The 15,729-nt window shown below is 39.9% G+C and overlaps 1 protein-coding gene across 1 annotated transcript in view; it reads right to left on the reverse strand.

Moving 5' to 3' along the window:
* Nucleotides 1-89: 89 nt before the first annotated feature.
* shot (dystonin-like protein short stop) overlaps nucleotides 90-15,729 on the reverse strand; it is a 156,196-nt gene continuing 140,556 nt past the window's right edge. Inside the window, exons 29-44 of the mRNA XM_089834673.1 lie at nucleotides 14,723-15,527; nucleotides 13,606-14,639; nucleotides 12,312-13,412; nucleotides 11,253-12,218; nucleotides 10,697-11,023; nucleotides 9,988-10,194; nucleotides 8,301-9,911; nucleotides 6,548-8,193; nucleotides 6,299-6,473; nucleotides 6,101-6,218; nucleotides 5,846-5,958; nucleotides 5,180-5,296; nucleotides 4,254-4,371; nucleotides 3,082-3,248; nucleotides 2,195-2,348; nucleotides 90-1,988 (exon numbers count right to left, since the gene is read on the reverse strand). Of these exons, the coding sequence (XP_089690799.1) occupies nucleotides 1,660-1,988; nucleotides 2,195-2,348; nucleotides 3,082-3,248; nucleotides 4,254-4,371; nucleotides 5,180-5,296; nucleotides 5,846-5,958; nucleotides 6,101-6,218; nucleotides 6,299-6,473; nucleotides 6,548-8,193; nucleotides 8,301-9,911; nucleotides 9,988-10,194; nucleotides 10,697-11,023; nucleotides 11,253-12,218; nucleotides 12,312-13,412; nucleotides 13,606-14,639; nucleotides 14,723-15,527 (8,988 nt within the window). The 3' untranslated portion in view covers nucleotides 90-1,659. The remainder of the gene's footprint in view (nucleotides 1,989-2,194; nucleotides 2,349-3,081; nucleotides 3,249-4,253; nucleotides 4,372-5,179; nucleotides 5,297-5,845; nucleotides 5,959-6,100; nucleotides 6,219-6,298; nucleotides 6,474-6,547; nucleotides 8,194-8,300; nucleotides 9,912-9,987; nucleotides 10,195-10,696; nucleotides 11,024-11,252; nucleotides 12,219-12,311; nucleotides 13,413-13,605; nucleotides 14,640-14,722; nucleotides 15,528-15,729) is intronic.

The raw sequence follows: 15,729 nt of genomic DNA on the forward strand, positions 1-15,729 counted from the left end.
AAATCTTTTCACACACCGAGACCCTCGACCGAGACTATTGACCTTATCTTGTTAAGCCTACTTTCCTCACTTTCTAAAAGTATTTCGAATAAAACTGAATGTTATTCTTTATTTCTCTTAGACAAACGACAAATAACAAATACACTATTAGTAAATTAACATAAAAGATCCCGTAAACGTTAATTACGAAACAAAACTACTTACGTGGGAAGTGGCGATTTGTTTTGTTTTGTTTTTATTTTTTAAGTTGTTGGCTTACTTAAAAAAAAAAATCCACTACTTGTGTTATCGTAACCGTAAAAAGGGTTATTAAAATTAACTTTTTAAATTTAAATTAATATATAAAATATTCACCCAAAAAACAAATTAAATTTAAAATTACATTGGGTATAAAAATGAAAATGGGAAACTATATAATTGGACGCGAGTCACAAACTAATTACTAAAATAATTAAAAAAAATTATTAAATAAAAATCCAGCTGAAATTGGCACAAACAATTACTAAACTTAGAACAAAAGCTCAGATCATTTATCTCAGATCTTTAACTAATAACTAATTAAACTTTTACTAGTTATAATTATTTTTTTTTTTTTTCATTCTGTGGGGCAATTTGTTTGAAATATTGCGAGGAAATAAAAATTTAATTGCCGAGTTTTTTTTTTTTTGAAGATATTTAAGCAGCGAAATAGATTATATTTCAATATTTCTTTTTTTTTTTAGACTTAATTTGTTTTTAAATCTACTTTCTTGTTATGTATATATTTATATTTATAGTAAAAGTGATTAACACTTTATTAATTAATCGCTTCTAAAATCCGTCTAATTCCCCTGAACCCTTTTTTTTATAATGGAATGTCGTCGGATTAGATTAAAAACGATTAATTTAAATATTATCGTCATAAATTTTTTTAGTATTTCTCCTCATTTTGGAAAATTAGCCGCCGCCCTCTTTCCATAAGTTACTCGCGTTAAAAAATAATATTTCTTTTTTTTTTTTTTACAATCTCCGTTATTTCTTTTTTTTTTTCCTTCTTAATTATAATAATTGGACTAGTAAGTGACTACCCTAAGTTTTGTTAATTAATAAGTAAAACAATATTAGAGATGCGATTAATTTTTTGTTGTATTATTATTATTATTTTCCTTCCGTAATTTTGTAATTATTTTTCTTTTTGTAAAATTATCCGCTCATTTATATACATATAAAGCACCAACTGGTATATTATATTTTGAATTTTTTGTGTTTTTTTTTATTCCTTTTCGTCGTTAATTAGTTTAATTACTATTTTCCCCTTAGTCAATAGGTTCTGTACATAATTCATTAATTCTATTTTTATTTTTTTGTCCCCAATTATTTTATAAGTAGTTATTTAAAATAATGTCGCGTTAGGCCTGATTCCATTTTCATGTTCCACCTTTTAGTGTTCATTTAATTTAATAATAAAGTAGTTTGATTTTTTTTTTAAAAAAAAAAACTAGTTCTACGCAACTAGTTAACTTATTTCCTATTAATTTAATTTAAATTTCAAAATTATAAAAGCGACTGTTGTTTTTTCACATTTTTAAATATTGTTTGTTAGACCTGGATGGTTGTTAAATTAGCTTGGGTGGGAAAATGGAACAAGCGTATGTATTTTGAAGTTTCACAGTCCAATTTTTACCTCCATCTGTCTTTTTTAACCCCACTATCAGGTGTTGTGGATCCGGCACGCGGTCTACCGCTAGAGGAGGCGTTACTGGACGTTCTTCTAACGGTTGGAATTTTGGTGGGACCAGCGTGTCCGTTGTTGGTGGCCGAGGTCGGAGTGGTAGCTCCTTTAACTCCACCCGGTTGAGAGGAAGTACTAGCTCTAGATCCAGCTCTTCGATTGCGGTACGCTTCGACGCTTTCCGTAGAGAGATCACTTCCCGCTCTACTAGCGGGGCGGCTGGATGGTCGACTGGAAGGGCGGCTTGGTGTGCGACTGCTCGATTTACTTCCGAGTCCTTCAATAGTGCACAGAAAAAATATATTTATGCTCCACTTCTAATGCAACGAAGTTATTTATGTGTCAGATTAGGTAAGGTTAGGCTCTGTTCGGGTTAAGTTTAGACTTTGTAGGTTTATGTTTGGTTCGGGTTAAGTTTAGACTTTGTAGCGTCAGGGTAGAGTTTGGGTTACGTTAGGTTGGGTAAGGTTGTAGAAGACGTACCTGGCGGAGCCAATCTGTTTGGCGTAACCCGTCGGGCCGCTGAAGATTTGGCACTATCAGTCTCGCTAAAACTGGGACCGCTCAAGTCACTACTGGTGTCTTGAGATAAGCGTTGTCTACCCATTGGAACGCTTCGGTCTGTTTTTTCGCGAACCTAAATCGCAATAAAAATGTTAACGCAACTCTTTCTCGACTGGTTAAGCGATCAATATTCATTCGACAATCTCTTTCATTCATTCTCTAATCCTCGAGTGACTACAATGTACGAAAACACAACAACACCGAAATTAAGCTGGGTGCGGTCTAGAGGTGCATTTAGGTGGTTGATAACGTTACCCATTGGTATACCGGAATTCTCGAACTAGGTTCTTGCGAGAGCGAAACACTGCGAGAACTCGGAGTGTCCGTTTTTCTGACAGTTGGTAAGCAACGCACCAAGAGGAAAGGAGCTGTATTTCGAAGAACCACCACAACCCGAGTTGTTGAAAGAGAAAGACCCCAAAGAGTAATAATAATACCAATTACCAAATTAGTTTCAATTAAATCGGAAGAGAAAATGAGGGAAAAGGAAATAGTAAGGTGGATATGGTCACGGAAGAAGCATTGAATATTGAAGAACGAATGTACTTGGAAAGAACCCCTAAATATCTAGGTTTAAAAATTCGGGGGAAATTCTATAATCTAATAACGATCGCGTTCTCACGCACGTGAAAACCAGTCAGCTTCGAAGTGTCGCACTAACAATTTTCACAACGTATGTGAAATTATCGCGGAGCATAAAACAAAATGAAACCAAAAAAAATCATACAAATTCAAGCATACGCTAAAAATAATAAAATTAAAAGTGTGTGTACAAGAAAACATTCCGCTTCTACGGAATAACGAACCTTGGTGATTGGACCAGTAGCGGACAATGGTCGCGTGAATGAGTTTCCGGTCTGTGAAGATTGCGAAGAATTGGGGCTAGGTTTCGATTTGAACGCTGTCATGGATTGACTAACACCTTCAGCCAGTATAAACTGCTCGCGAAGCTCCAAGTTTGTCCTTCCTTTGGCTGTTGGTGCGGTGTACGAAGGTACATGCGATTTTTGGTCGCGGATAACACGAACATATAGGGTAGTTACACGCAAAACGTGCGATTTATGTATAAAAACACATCGACACGGTTACAATAAAGGTGGTGAATCGCAAACCAAAAAGAAAAAAAATGCAAAATAATAATAAACAAACATGCTTTGTAAAAATTATAAGGGAGTACGGCAGACTAATTTAAATATATATAATGATCATGCCCAGTGTATCTATCGCTCTATGCGTAATATCCAAGCTAAAAAGGTGATATCTAGTCATCTATTAAACCATGGTTATACCTAGGAGGGTGATTGGAACGTGACAAGATTCGAAATAATTTCTAAGTAAAGCGTCAAATCATAAATAAAAAATTTGACTTCAATTAATTTTTTATTTTCCTCATTAAAGATGATCCGGCGTGAGGTAGAGTACTTTTTAATTATAATTATATCACGATCTAATAAAACGTATTTACATAGGAATGCTTTGATTCTTGCATCAATTTGTTTTTGTTTCCGAAAAGTGAAACTCAAATATTTAAATTAAGGATAATTTCTACGAAAATATACCAGAAAGAGGACGTTTGATTTATAAGCCACATTTTGGTTTTTAAGTTTTTTTATATAATGGGTACTTCTTATCTATATAAGTTATATTTTACAGCAAGGTAAATTTTTTCAAATACTGATACGCAAAAAGGTTTTGCCTTTCTTTAAATTGGCTTCTCTTTGCGAATGAGCAATGATTAGTTGAGTTAGTTTCAGGGCTTCTTCCCTCCCTCCTAATTAATTCAATTGGGTTTGTTTTAATTTTGTATAATAATTAACACATGCAACGAATTTTAGCGGAAAACATTTACGGTAAAAATAAAGAAAAAGAAACCGAATTTTAAATATATCTGATTTGTAAAAGAGTAATTTATAATACGTAGGCCAATTTCTATTCGCGGAACTTCGATTATGTGTGTTAAAAAACTTTATGGACTTACCGCGACATGGATCGTTCTTGACCAAAAATTCGTCGAGAGCAACCCAACCACCGCCGACTCGAACCATAACAGTACTTCGGAGAATGCGTACAAGGCGAAGTTTTTGAGAATCACCAAACTAAACAAGTACGAAAAAGATTCTTTAAATACATTTATGCAATGGAAAAAAATTTCAAATTTCCACCCAACAAAACTGAGAAGATAATCATGTCTGAAATCCTAGTTCAACAAAGACGAGAAAATGAGAAAATTCTTTCTCCATCGCAATCGACGAAACAACGCATTGTCCCTTCATCGCATAAGGAACGTGACAATGCATTGTCCCTTCATCACAGAAGGAACGTGACAATGCATTGTCCCTTCATCACAGAAGGAACGTGACAATGCATTGTCCCTTCATCGCATAAGGAACTAGGCAATGCATTGTCCCTTCATCGCATAAGGAACTAGGCAATGCATTCTCCCTTCATCGCATAAGGAACTAGGCAATGCATTGTCCCTTCATCGCATAAGGAACGAGACAATGCATTGTCCTGCCATCGCATAAGGAACTAGGCAATGCATTGTCCCTTCATCGCATAAGGAACGAGACAATGCATTGTCCTGCCATCGCATAAGGAACGAGGCAATGCATTGTCCCTTCATCGCACAAGGAACGAGGCAATGCATTGTCCCTTCATCGCACAAGGAACGAGGCAATGCATTGTCCCTTCATCGCACAAGGAACGAGGCAATGCATTGTCCCTTCATCGCATAAGGAACGAGGCAATGCATTGTCCCTTCATCGCACAAGGACCGAGGCAATGCATTGTACCTCTATCGCGTAAGGAACGAGAGACTATGCATTGTTCCTCCATCGCATAAGAGACTAGAAAATTCCCTCTCAATCGCATAGGATACAAATGTGATGATAAGAATGAACTTACTCTGTATTTTCCTTCACCGACTTGGTACACTTTGAAGCGATGGGCACAAGTACATTGGGCAACTTGACGTTGAACCTCATCCTGAATCTTTTCAGCTTCAGTAAGCGGTCGGTTCTGCTTAGAAGGTTATAAGAAGATAACAACGTTAGCACCTACTTAATTTAATTTCATTTCGTACACTTTAGATTAGGAGTTAGGGTTAAAAACAAACTGCATGCATATTGTGTGCAGCATACACATTGTAGGCAAACGTATAAAGTTTGAGAGAATAGAATTTTGTTTGAATTAATTCTTATGACTAACCAATATATCCCTTAAAAACTGCAGCATGGAAATAACACAATTATGAATTCATCTAATAATTAAATTATTTTTAACATTTAGGCTTAAAAACTAACTAACCACAATGTCCCTATGATGATCCTGGTTATCAAAAAATTTAAAATAATTCATTAGTTAAATCATAACGAAGAAAATTTTCCATCAACGGATTAAAGTAAACCATGATTTCAAATACTTGAAACTGGTTCATTTAAGCCGGCTTGTTTAACATTAAAACTAACCACAAAGTCCTTTAGGGGCAGCGTAAATGTAATTAATCACATTATAGACGGAAAGACAATTTTGATTACGGACAAATAACACAAAAACTAGAAAGAGTATTACCTCTCTGTCGGGCCTAAGTGTATCGAGATATTCTTTGTGATCAACATAACCATCACCATTGCGATCGAAAATTTCGGCAACCCTTTCCATTTCTAGACGGCTTGTAGGGAATTCTGTGAAAGACGAATGTATTTTACATTAAGAACTAGTGGTAAAACGCACCAAGATGAATACGAAGCGAAGCTATACTATAATGTACACAGTTTGTACATACGTGTTGATTGCAAATATATACTTAGGACAAAAATATCTCACTTGATTTTAAGATGCCTTCGATGAACTCTTCACGTGTGACTTTACCGTCGTTGTCTTTGTCAATTTTACGGAAAAGATCCATAATGCGAGATTTCTTGTTGTTCATCCAAGCCAAGAACTAAACAGGAAAAATCATAGGCTTTTGAGCATTTTGTTGTGCTTAGAAAAGGAGATTCCACTAATTGTTGTAGTACTTACTCTCCTTCTCCATTCATCAAAGTCAAAGTTCTTAATGCGGTCCAACTCCTTCAAGTAATTGTACTTGTCTTGTAGGCGACGTTGGCGTTCCATGGCTAGTAACCAGACGTGACGCCACTTATCCAAGAGTTCCCTAGCACGGGGATTTTTGATTTCAGGATCTGTGGTGGTTTTGCTGCAAGATGGAGAACAAATTAGCTGTGGGTTTGGCACACGAAGGTTGCCATGGATAAATGAAACGCTACTTACGCGGGAGTGGACGTTTTTGGCTGGGCTGAGGATGACGTTTTCCTGTCTTTAACTCCTGGTCTATCCCTCGTTTGGGCATCACGACCACTGGCTTGAGGAGGTTGACGTTTTGCTGAGAAAGCTTTAGTGACTTGTTCGACATCGGGTTGTTTCTTCGACATGTCGGCCATGAAAGCGTCATGGTCCTTAATTAGACCCTCCAGAGTAGGCAAGTCATCGGGTAATGGCTCGGCTTCGAGAGCAGTGAGGTTAGCCTCTGCTAAGATGAGCCAAGCCATTAATTCTTCCAGAAGAGCCATAATGTCTCGTAAGGAACGTAAATGATCTTGCAAGCGTTGTTCTCTCTGTTTGGCCCATAATGAAACTTCGTCCCATCGCGACTGGATGATGGTAATCCAGTGTCTAATAACGGAAACGGCGTCCGGATGGCACTTTTGAAGAATTTCTTGAGCTAGTTTGATAGTAGCGTCCTTGTTGCTTTCCTGGTCCGCCATTTCCCTCATTAGTTTCTGGTGTTCGGCGATCTGTTGCCGCGTCGTTTCTTCATCTTCAGGCAAAGGTCCAGCAAATCGGAGTTTCATTTCGGCATCCGATAACCATTCCAAGAGCATGTGGACAGATTTATGTAGTATTTCCGCTTGTTTCAACGCTTCTTCCAACCTGGTCTGCTTCTTGTCGCTCAATCTGACGACTTCCTCCCATTTGGTTTCCAGCTTAGTCAACTGGATCCTGATATTCTTGGCATCGTCGGCGCTAGCAGTTTTAAGCAGATCATTGGCAGTTCTTCGCACACTTTCCAAATTGGTTGATCGGTTTTTAAGCTCTTCTTGGAAGTTCTTGTGTTGATCCATCAGAGCGACAACCGTGTCTAAATCACCATGTACGGGTTGGTCTTGCGATAGCGATGCCTGAGATTTTTCTAACCAATCGATAAGAGCTTGAACGGCGTCTTTAAATTGTCCAGAGAACAATAAGGCTTCTTCAAGTTTGCGTTGTCTGTCGACCGATTTATTGCACACACTGTTCCATTTATTCTTCAAATCGTCCATCATTTCTTGTAAGGTTGGAACGTCCATCTTGGGACACTTGTCTTTCAGAGTTCTTCCCAGTTTCATGGTGATGTCGTACGTGGGTTGTTTAGAGCCCAATGTCCTCTGAAACTCCTTATGTTTGGCCAAAAGTTTTTTAATTTTTTCAGGATCATTGCCGATTTGAGTCGAGTCATCTAGTGTTTTATCAGCCTCATCGAGCCAGTGTATCAGATCTTTCCAAGCGTCGTGGAACTCCTTGGATTCTTTGTAACCGTGATCCAAGGCACGCGTTCTTTCGGCAGCCTTGGAGACTACCCTCTCCCACCTATGCTGCACACTGATTAGGAGATTCTTGATAAGGATAACATCCTGTTTTTGACTGAAGTATTTAAGGTGCGTTCCCTTCTTGTCAAGGTTAAGCATGATTTCTCTGTGAGCTCCCACGTCCTTTTGGAAGGCTTTGTGCTCTTCTATTTGTTCCAAGACCGAGTCCATTACTCGGCTAACGGGTTTTAAAGAGCCAAGGTACTTTTCGGAATTGGTTAGCCATTCTACAAACTCCTGAAGAGCTTCGTGGAACTCCGTCGCTTCCCTCAAAGCAATTTCGAGTTTGATCTGTAGATAATTACACGAGTATTTTATTTAACTACTAAATGCACGGCTATATTTGAAAAACTGTTAAATTTAATGGAAGAAAAGTTAAAAAATATTAGGAGGCTTACCTTTCTGTCATTAGCCCTATTTAGAACATTCTCCCATCTCTGTTTTAACGTTTTGAGATTGTGTTGTAAACTAGTGGCTGAGCCATCATTAGATCGTTTCATGTAATCTTGTCCTTGATGTAAGACACTTTCTATTTTATGTCGATTACTATCTAGTTCATTGTATAATTCCATGAAGCGACCTAATTGGTCCCTAGCGGTTTCTGGTAAGCCACCCACTGGTTTAGAAGTGACCAACTGTCCGTCTAAATCACTCAACCACAATAAGAGATCTTGAATTTCTTGATTAAAGGCTTGGGCTTCTTTCAGCGCTTCTTCCAATTCCCGTTGGCGAGTAGCGGCCTTGTCTTGTAACTGCTGCCATTTGCTGTTAACGTTGTTCAATTTTCGTTGAGTAACGTTAGCATCTTCGCTTCCCCTATCGGACTCTATTAGCTGTCGACCAGCTCTGTTTAGCGTATCTACACTTGTCTGGTGAGCCTGTATATCGTTCATTAGAACTTTGTGCTTGGCCAGTTCGACTTCTATAATTTGCGGATCCCCAAAAACTGGTTTCAGGTCGTCTAACGTCCTCTCAGTCTTTGAGATCCAGACAAGAAGTTCGTCCAGAGCGTGTTGGAATTGTCCGAGACGCAAAAGGGCATTTTCTAACTCCCTCTGCCTTTCGACAATGCCTTTAAGGAGGTCGTCCCACCTACGGTTTATTTCTGCCATGGGTTCTCTGATGGCTATAGCTTGATCTGACGAAGTTCGCTCCATTAACTCTTGGGCCTGTCGATTCAAGGCTTCTACTTCCACCATATGAGGATCGACTTCTTTTTTGAAGTTCTTTAATTGATTAATTTGACCCTTGACGGATTCAATATCTGAACCGAGCGGTCCAAGGTGCGCGAACTTCTCTTCAGCAGTGTCCAAGAACTCAAGGAGATTTTGAAGAGTGTCGTGGAAATTCATGGCCTTCTCCATGGCATCCACTAGATTCTTCTCTCGCTTCGCGAAGAGGGTGGTGACATTTTCCCAAGCATTGTCTAAATCTTCGATATGTTTCTTGACTTCGGGTTTGTCAGGCTCACCGCACAATTGCATCAAGTCTTGACCAGCTTGTCTGCATTGGTCAACTTCCGGTTTTGTTTGGTCAATCTCTTGTCTGATTTCCAAGAGGACCTCTTGTTGTTGTTGGATGGCGTTGGGCTCAACCGCTGGTGGTTCTTGCGCATTAAGATTGTCTTGCAACTCCTTCAACGCTTTCATAACCGCCGTAAGTTCCTCCCAGAATTTCTCCGCAGCTGCGAGAGCCTCTTCGAGAGACCTTCCACGATTACGAGCGGTTTTCTGGATATTTTCCCAAAGATCATTAAGGCGGTTTAATTTAGTCTTAATGTCTTTGACAGCGGGTTCGTCGGTATTGCCCGCTTTCGTGATAACATCGGCGGCGGCTTTTTTAACAGCGGCCAACGCGGTTGATCTTTTGTCCAGATCTTGCAGAACAGCTTTGTTGTCGTTAATTTGTTCTTGAATCCTTTCTGGATGAGCGGAAATAGGCTCAGCGCTGTTCAATTGGTCAGCGGTTGAACTCAACGCGTTGAGCATGCCGTCGAGCTTGTCTGAGAACTAAAGTATGAAAGTTTTTCATTATTAATGTCCCGATATGTCAAGTCAGTGGTTTGTGTCAAAATTCGATACATACTTGCGATGTGGCTTGTAAAGCTTCTTCTAAGGCGTTCTGCCTTTCTCTCAAGATGTTGCGGAGAGTGTTATATCTGCTGTTGTCCGCGTTGACAATATCCTTGACTCTTTCCCCATCCTCATTGTTGCAGAGTTTGGCCAAAGCCACTCCAGTCTTATTAAGTTTATCGACAAGAGGTTTATGATCGTTGACAGATTGTAACAAAGCCTAATTTAGAATAAACAAATAATAAATTCAGCATTTAATATATACTCGTGGATAACGACAAAACCAATACGCAAATAAATCAGTGCTGCATTGAAGAAATGTAATGGTTCATACGGCATGAATTCATAACTGCAATGCAGATTAGCTAAGGCAATTGACGTTAAACGCGCGAAAAATCCTTTAAACCACGCAAAACATATGTAGCGGTAGTTTTTCAGTTATAAATTCATGTTCGCGAATAAATTTATAGCTTTGTTCATGTATGAAATCAAGGAGGCTAAGCGACGAAGTGCCCAATAAACAGCCGATTGCAACAAAGTACCTGATATAATGCATGTAATAAAACATGGAATCCCATGTAAGACTGAAATACATAGGTTAAGATTAAGAAACTCTAATAGGTAGTGTTTACTACAAGGTTTCATGCTTAGGATAATGTTTATAAGGTTAGCAATAATCAATAAACTTGTCAGAGAAGGTTAAAATTAGGAAGATTATCTACCTTTGTCTTGTCTTGATGTTTCTTGATTTGATTAACATTTAGAACTGGCGCTTCGAGCAACTCTGTTTCAGATTCAACGTCATCCATCCACTGAGAAAGTTCATTGTGAGTTTCGTAGAAGTGCTCGGCTAAGGGTAAAGCTTGTTCAATAGCGCTCAGGCGGTCACCACACATGATGGTAACGGCGTTGGTAGTTTCTTTCAAGATGTCAGCCTTGTCTCGAATGAGTGCCAAGTCCTCGGATGAAGACTCACGCATAAGCTTCTTAGCAGCTGCAAGGATATCACGAACGCGCCCTTTTTGACTACTGACTTCTTCGTTGAGCGTCTAGACAAACCGTAAAAACTTTAATTAATATACTGATAAAGAATTAATAGTTTTAACAAAAACTTCTCCGAATTTAAAGTAGTTCATAATAGAAGTCACGTTCTTAGAAGGGTTTGGGGTGTTGAAACAGAGGAGGAAAGTGTTAAAAAGCCGGGAAAAGTGTGACTTAATTTATGGTTGGCATCTTTCAATACAAAAAAACATAGCAACTAAGACTAAACAATATTACCTTTTGTTCTTTGAGAAGACTAGTTAAAATGTCTGGATTAGGAACGACTGGTTCGGAGTCCATGACTTGCTTTTCAGCGTCTCTGAACCAATCGAGAAGGTCATCAATATCACCAATGACTTCCATGTTTCTCTGTTTGGAAAGTTCAATGCGTTCGGCTTTCCTTTGAACCTGTTCGCACACGGCGTCGAATCGCCTGTTGGCTCGAGATACGGAAGACTCAATTATGGCGGCTCCTTCGCCGGGCGAGATATGGCACAATTGAGGACCAAGATGATTGACAGATTCCAAGAGAGATCGACACTCTTGTAACTCCGTTTCTAGTTTCTGAACAGTCTCCTCTTGGTTGCTCAAACTTACTGACTCCAAATTCTTCAAAGCCCTTTCAGCTTCATCTAACCAATTGGAGAGGCGATCGTAAGAACCATGGAAGTTATGAACAAGGGGTACGGCGTCTTGGGCATTTTTAAGCCTATCCGCGGCCCGGTTGGTGAGATCGGAAAACCTGACTTGAAGAGTGTCGAGTTTGTCTTTGATTTGGATGGCATCATCGCCAGACGCGTGTTTCATGATTTCTTGGCCAGAAGTGTGAAGTTCACCAATTTGTTTTTGATGGTCAGCGATTTCTTCAGTGACTTCCATAAGTTCATCCATTTGCTCTTGGAGTTTATCAATGAAAACGCTGAGAATTTTAAATCGTGAAAGTCTGGAATCCATTTCTTCGATCCAAGCGAGAATGTCTTCGAAGTTCATGGAGAAAGCACCGACTCCTTCGTGGGCATCGGCTAACAATTGTCCAATGGTTTCACTCTCTTCGACAACGCGCGCATATTGGTTCGTAATTTCTTGCAATTTCTCCACGACCGTTTGAGCTTCATCGTCGCCAACTAAACTCATGAGAGTTTGCGCAATCTCAGTCAATTCCTCGAAGTTGGCTTTGTGGCCTAAGATGTCTTCGTGCAAGGCCTTTTTTAAAAAATGAAATCATGGTTAAAAAGACCTAAGTCTATCATAGACAATTTTTCAATGACCATAAAAATATGGAGAAATAACACTCACATTATGTTCCTGGATGCGTCGTCTGATTTTGTCTTGTTCAGTTGGGATGGTAGCCATCGCAGAAAGTTTCTTTTCCGTTAGTTCTAACCAATCACCCAATGGAACAATCCTTTCTTGGAACTCTTTAGCGACTGGGATGGTCCTTTCTAAGGAATCCATTCGTTCTTGGGCTACTTGGGTCAAGATCTCGAAACGCTGATTAAGGTCTTTCAGCTCTCTGTCGATTTGATTACGTTCAGAAGGCTCCAAGTTTTTCATAACTTCGATACCCATGCTCATTAGAGAAGACATGCCATTTTGTCGATCGTGAAGCAACTTATTAAGAAACTTCTGTTCTTGCAGTTGCGCTTTAACCACTTTGTAGTCTGCGGATGGCGCTCGTTGGTTCGCGACCATTTCTTCGGTGTCTTGAAGCCATTTCAACACTCCTGCTAAGGCTTCTTGGAATTTACCAGATTGTAGGAGAGCGGCATCCAAACGTCGCTCGCGTTCGTTCAGCCTTTCTTTTAAGCCATTCCATTTGTCGTTCAAGCTTTCCAGAGACTGCTCCAGGGTGCTGGTGTTGACGCCTGATGCGGCAGATTGGACTAACGCTTGTCCGACCTTGTTGAGTTCATCAATTTGCTTGCTCAATGGCTCGATGCGTTCATACCGGAAGTTCATGAACTGTTCTTGTTGAACGCGAATTATTTCAACTTCGGCGCTGATTTGCCTGAAGGAATGTTCTTCATTGATAGCGCTCTTCAGTTCTCGACTTGTGACATTCAACTCCTCAAAGAAGGTTTCGACTCGGGTCAACATCGTCTCCAAGTTGGTTTCCCTAGTCTTGGATCTTTCTTCTAGACGATTTAGCTGCCTGATTAGGTTATCCACTTGGTGACGGCAACCTTTAGGATCCGGGGTGAAACCTTGAGAAATGATTTCTCTGCACTGATGCTCGGCCTCTTCGATATCATCGCGGGCTTTGAGTAAACGGCTAGCGAAGTCCTTAATTTCATTGATTTGAGTATGCAAAATACTGGAGTCACGACCAATGGCGCTCATGCTATCGAGCTCCTCTTCAAGGCTATTAAGATCATGATGGACGGTCCTCATCTTACCCTAAACCCAATTAAAATGGAAAGAAGTTAAACTAAAGACGGCTTTAAACCCGCGGACATCTTTGAGATAAGCAGTAAGATAAAATAATTTAAAAAAAACTTCTAGCTTCATTGGTATTTCAATTAATTCCCTTGCTCTGCACACATGAGTAAACTATTTCCCAGGTACTGGTAATTTAAAATTTTTTACTCACATTGAATGAGGTCACTATTTCAGTAGCAGATTCTAAATCTGAGCACTTGTCCTCCAGCTTTTGTGTAAGTTGACGGTGTCTCCTACTGAGACTATCGACCTCGTCAGAAATATGAGATGTGTCACAGCCTGGTCCAGCTTCCGAGATGAGTTGATCGGCGAAATGCTTCAAATTATCGAGTTGCCTATTAAGGGCTTCGGCTTCGGTCAGCAATGATTTTACTCTGTTGAGCAGCTTAGGATCTCTCGAGGTATCACCCAAAGTGTCCAGAGAACTCAACTTGTCCTCCATCCTTTGAAGAGAGTTGTTGACCTCACGCGCTTGATCTTGATAGTGAGACAATCGTTGAGATATTTCCTCCAGCGTCTGCAACCGTTCTTGACATCCATGATTGGCTCGATCCCATTTTCTTTTGATTTGATCTAACTCTCCCTTGATGGAATCTTTGTCGGAATCGCATGACGTCACAACGTTTTCGCCGGAATTTTTCACGTTATCGAATTCTTGCGAATGTCGTGAGAGTTCGTTTTTGAAGGATTGCATCTCCTTTATCTGTCTGTCCAAATCAGCGCGGTAGAAGCTAGCCGGGCGGCACTCTGTAAGTTTGTCTTCGCATTGTTCCAGGAATGGAATGAAGTTATCAACGCAACTGTGGAATTTCTTGCAATTTTCCAAGCATCCTTGCAAGCGAGTGTGACGGTCGGTTGAACATTTACGTATTTTATCCCATTGCTTCTTGACAGTGTCCAAACGATTCTTTATTTGGGCGGCTTCCGTTTTGCGCGTCGTTTTGCTGACAATGTCAGCGCCCTTGGTGAGAAGCATATGAATCTCGTGCTCTTTATCTTGGACTTCACGGTAAACTGGCTCAAATTCGTGTAGCTGTCTGTTAAGTTTGTCAAAATCGGCAGAAACTCTCAATTCTCTGGTAACCTTTCCTTCAGTCTCGCTCAGCCAGTGTTGGATTCCTTCGCACGTCACGAAGAATTCTCGGTCTTCTCGCATTGAAGATTCTAATTCGGCCTTGCGGTTGTCTTAATAAAGAAGAAACAAAATAGAAATGAAAGTCATGCGCATTTAAAATATAAATGTCAAAAATTAAAGGGTTTAAACTTACTCATTTTCCTGGTGAGGACGGTATATTGTTTCTCAAGAGCGCTGAGCTTGTTCTTAATTTCGCTCTTGGATGCTGAATCACTAAGAATATCACAAAGGTGCTCGCAAACACTTTCAGCATCAGCCAACAATGGACGTTGGCTTTCGAGCTGTTCTTCAAGTACTCCGAGCTTCCTCAATTGTTCATCAATATCCAAATTAGACTCGGTGACCATGTCGAACTCCTCGCTAATATGCGTCAAGGATTCTTGCAACCTCTTGAGACTATCGTGGAAGTCCTTAGTAGCACCGCTGGCGGCGTTCAGGCTCCTTTCGCGTTCCTCGAGTTGACCGATCATTTCGACCCAGCGCTTGTGGATGCTGGTCATTTGTTCCTTGATCTTCTTGGCGGCGGAACTGGTCACGTCCACCTTGTCCAAAACGGAATGTCCACTGTTGTCCAATCGACTGAGTAAAGTTTGCTGAGAAGAGAACTCCTCCCGCATGACTTGCACTTGTTGCATTTGAGCGTTGACCATTCTAGGTTCGGAAGCGATGGGTCCGAGGACTTGGAACATTTTGTCCTTTTGAGAAAGCCAGTTGGTGAGAATGTCATGAGTATCTTGGAAATCTTTCAGGTCTTGCAAGAAGGCCATTCTTTCTTTGAGAGTCATCTGCAACTCCGTCCAGCGGGTAACAGTCTCTGTTACTTGTTGCTTCAAAGTGGTAATGCCTTCGGCGTTAGGCTTTAGTCTTTGAAGTTCGTTAGTCTGCGTTTTGAGACGGTCCAAATCCGATTGTTTCTCTTGCATTTCTTCGGAGATTTCCTGTACAAATTATGGAAGTTATAGCAATGAACCGCTATCCCTTTTCCTTACACTTTTCAGAAGTAAGATATTGTGATATCTATAGTATTCCTAGCTGCCGTTGTAAGACCTTATGATATGAAGTTTGAATAATTGCCAAGTATGGACTGAACTACATTTCATTCTATATATATGTAGTTATATATTTCATATATAACTACAA

Source organism: Phalangium opilio, unplaced genomic scaffold, assembly GCF_054372755.1.
Source record: "Phalangium opilio isolate 3A_F unplaced genomic scaffold, DU_Popi_V2 ptg000003l_1, whole genome shotgun sequence".
Taxonomy (NCBI): Eukaryota; Metazoa; Arthropoda; class Arachnida; order Opiliones; family Phalangiidae; genus Phalangium; species Phalangium opilio.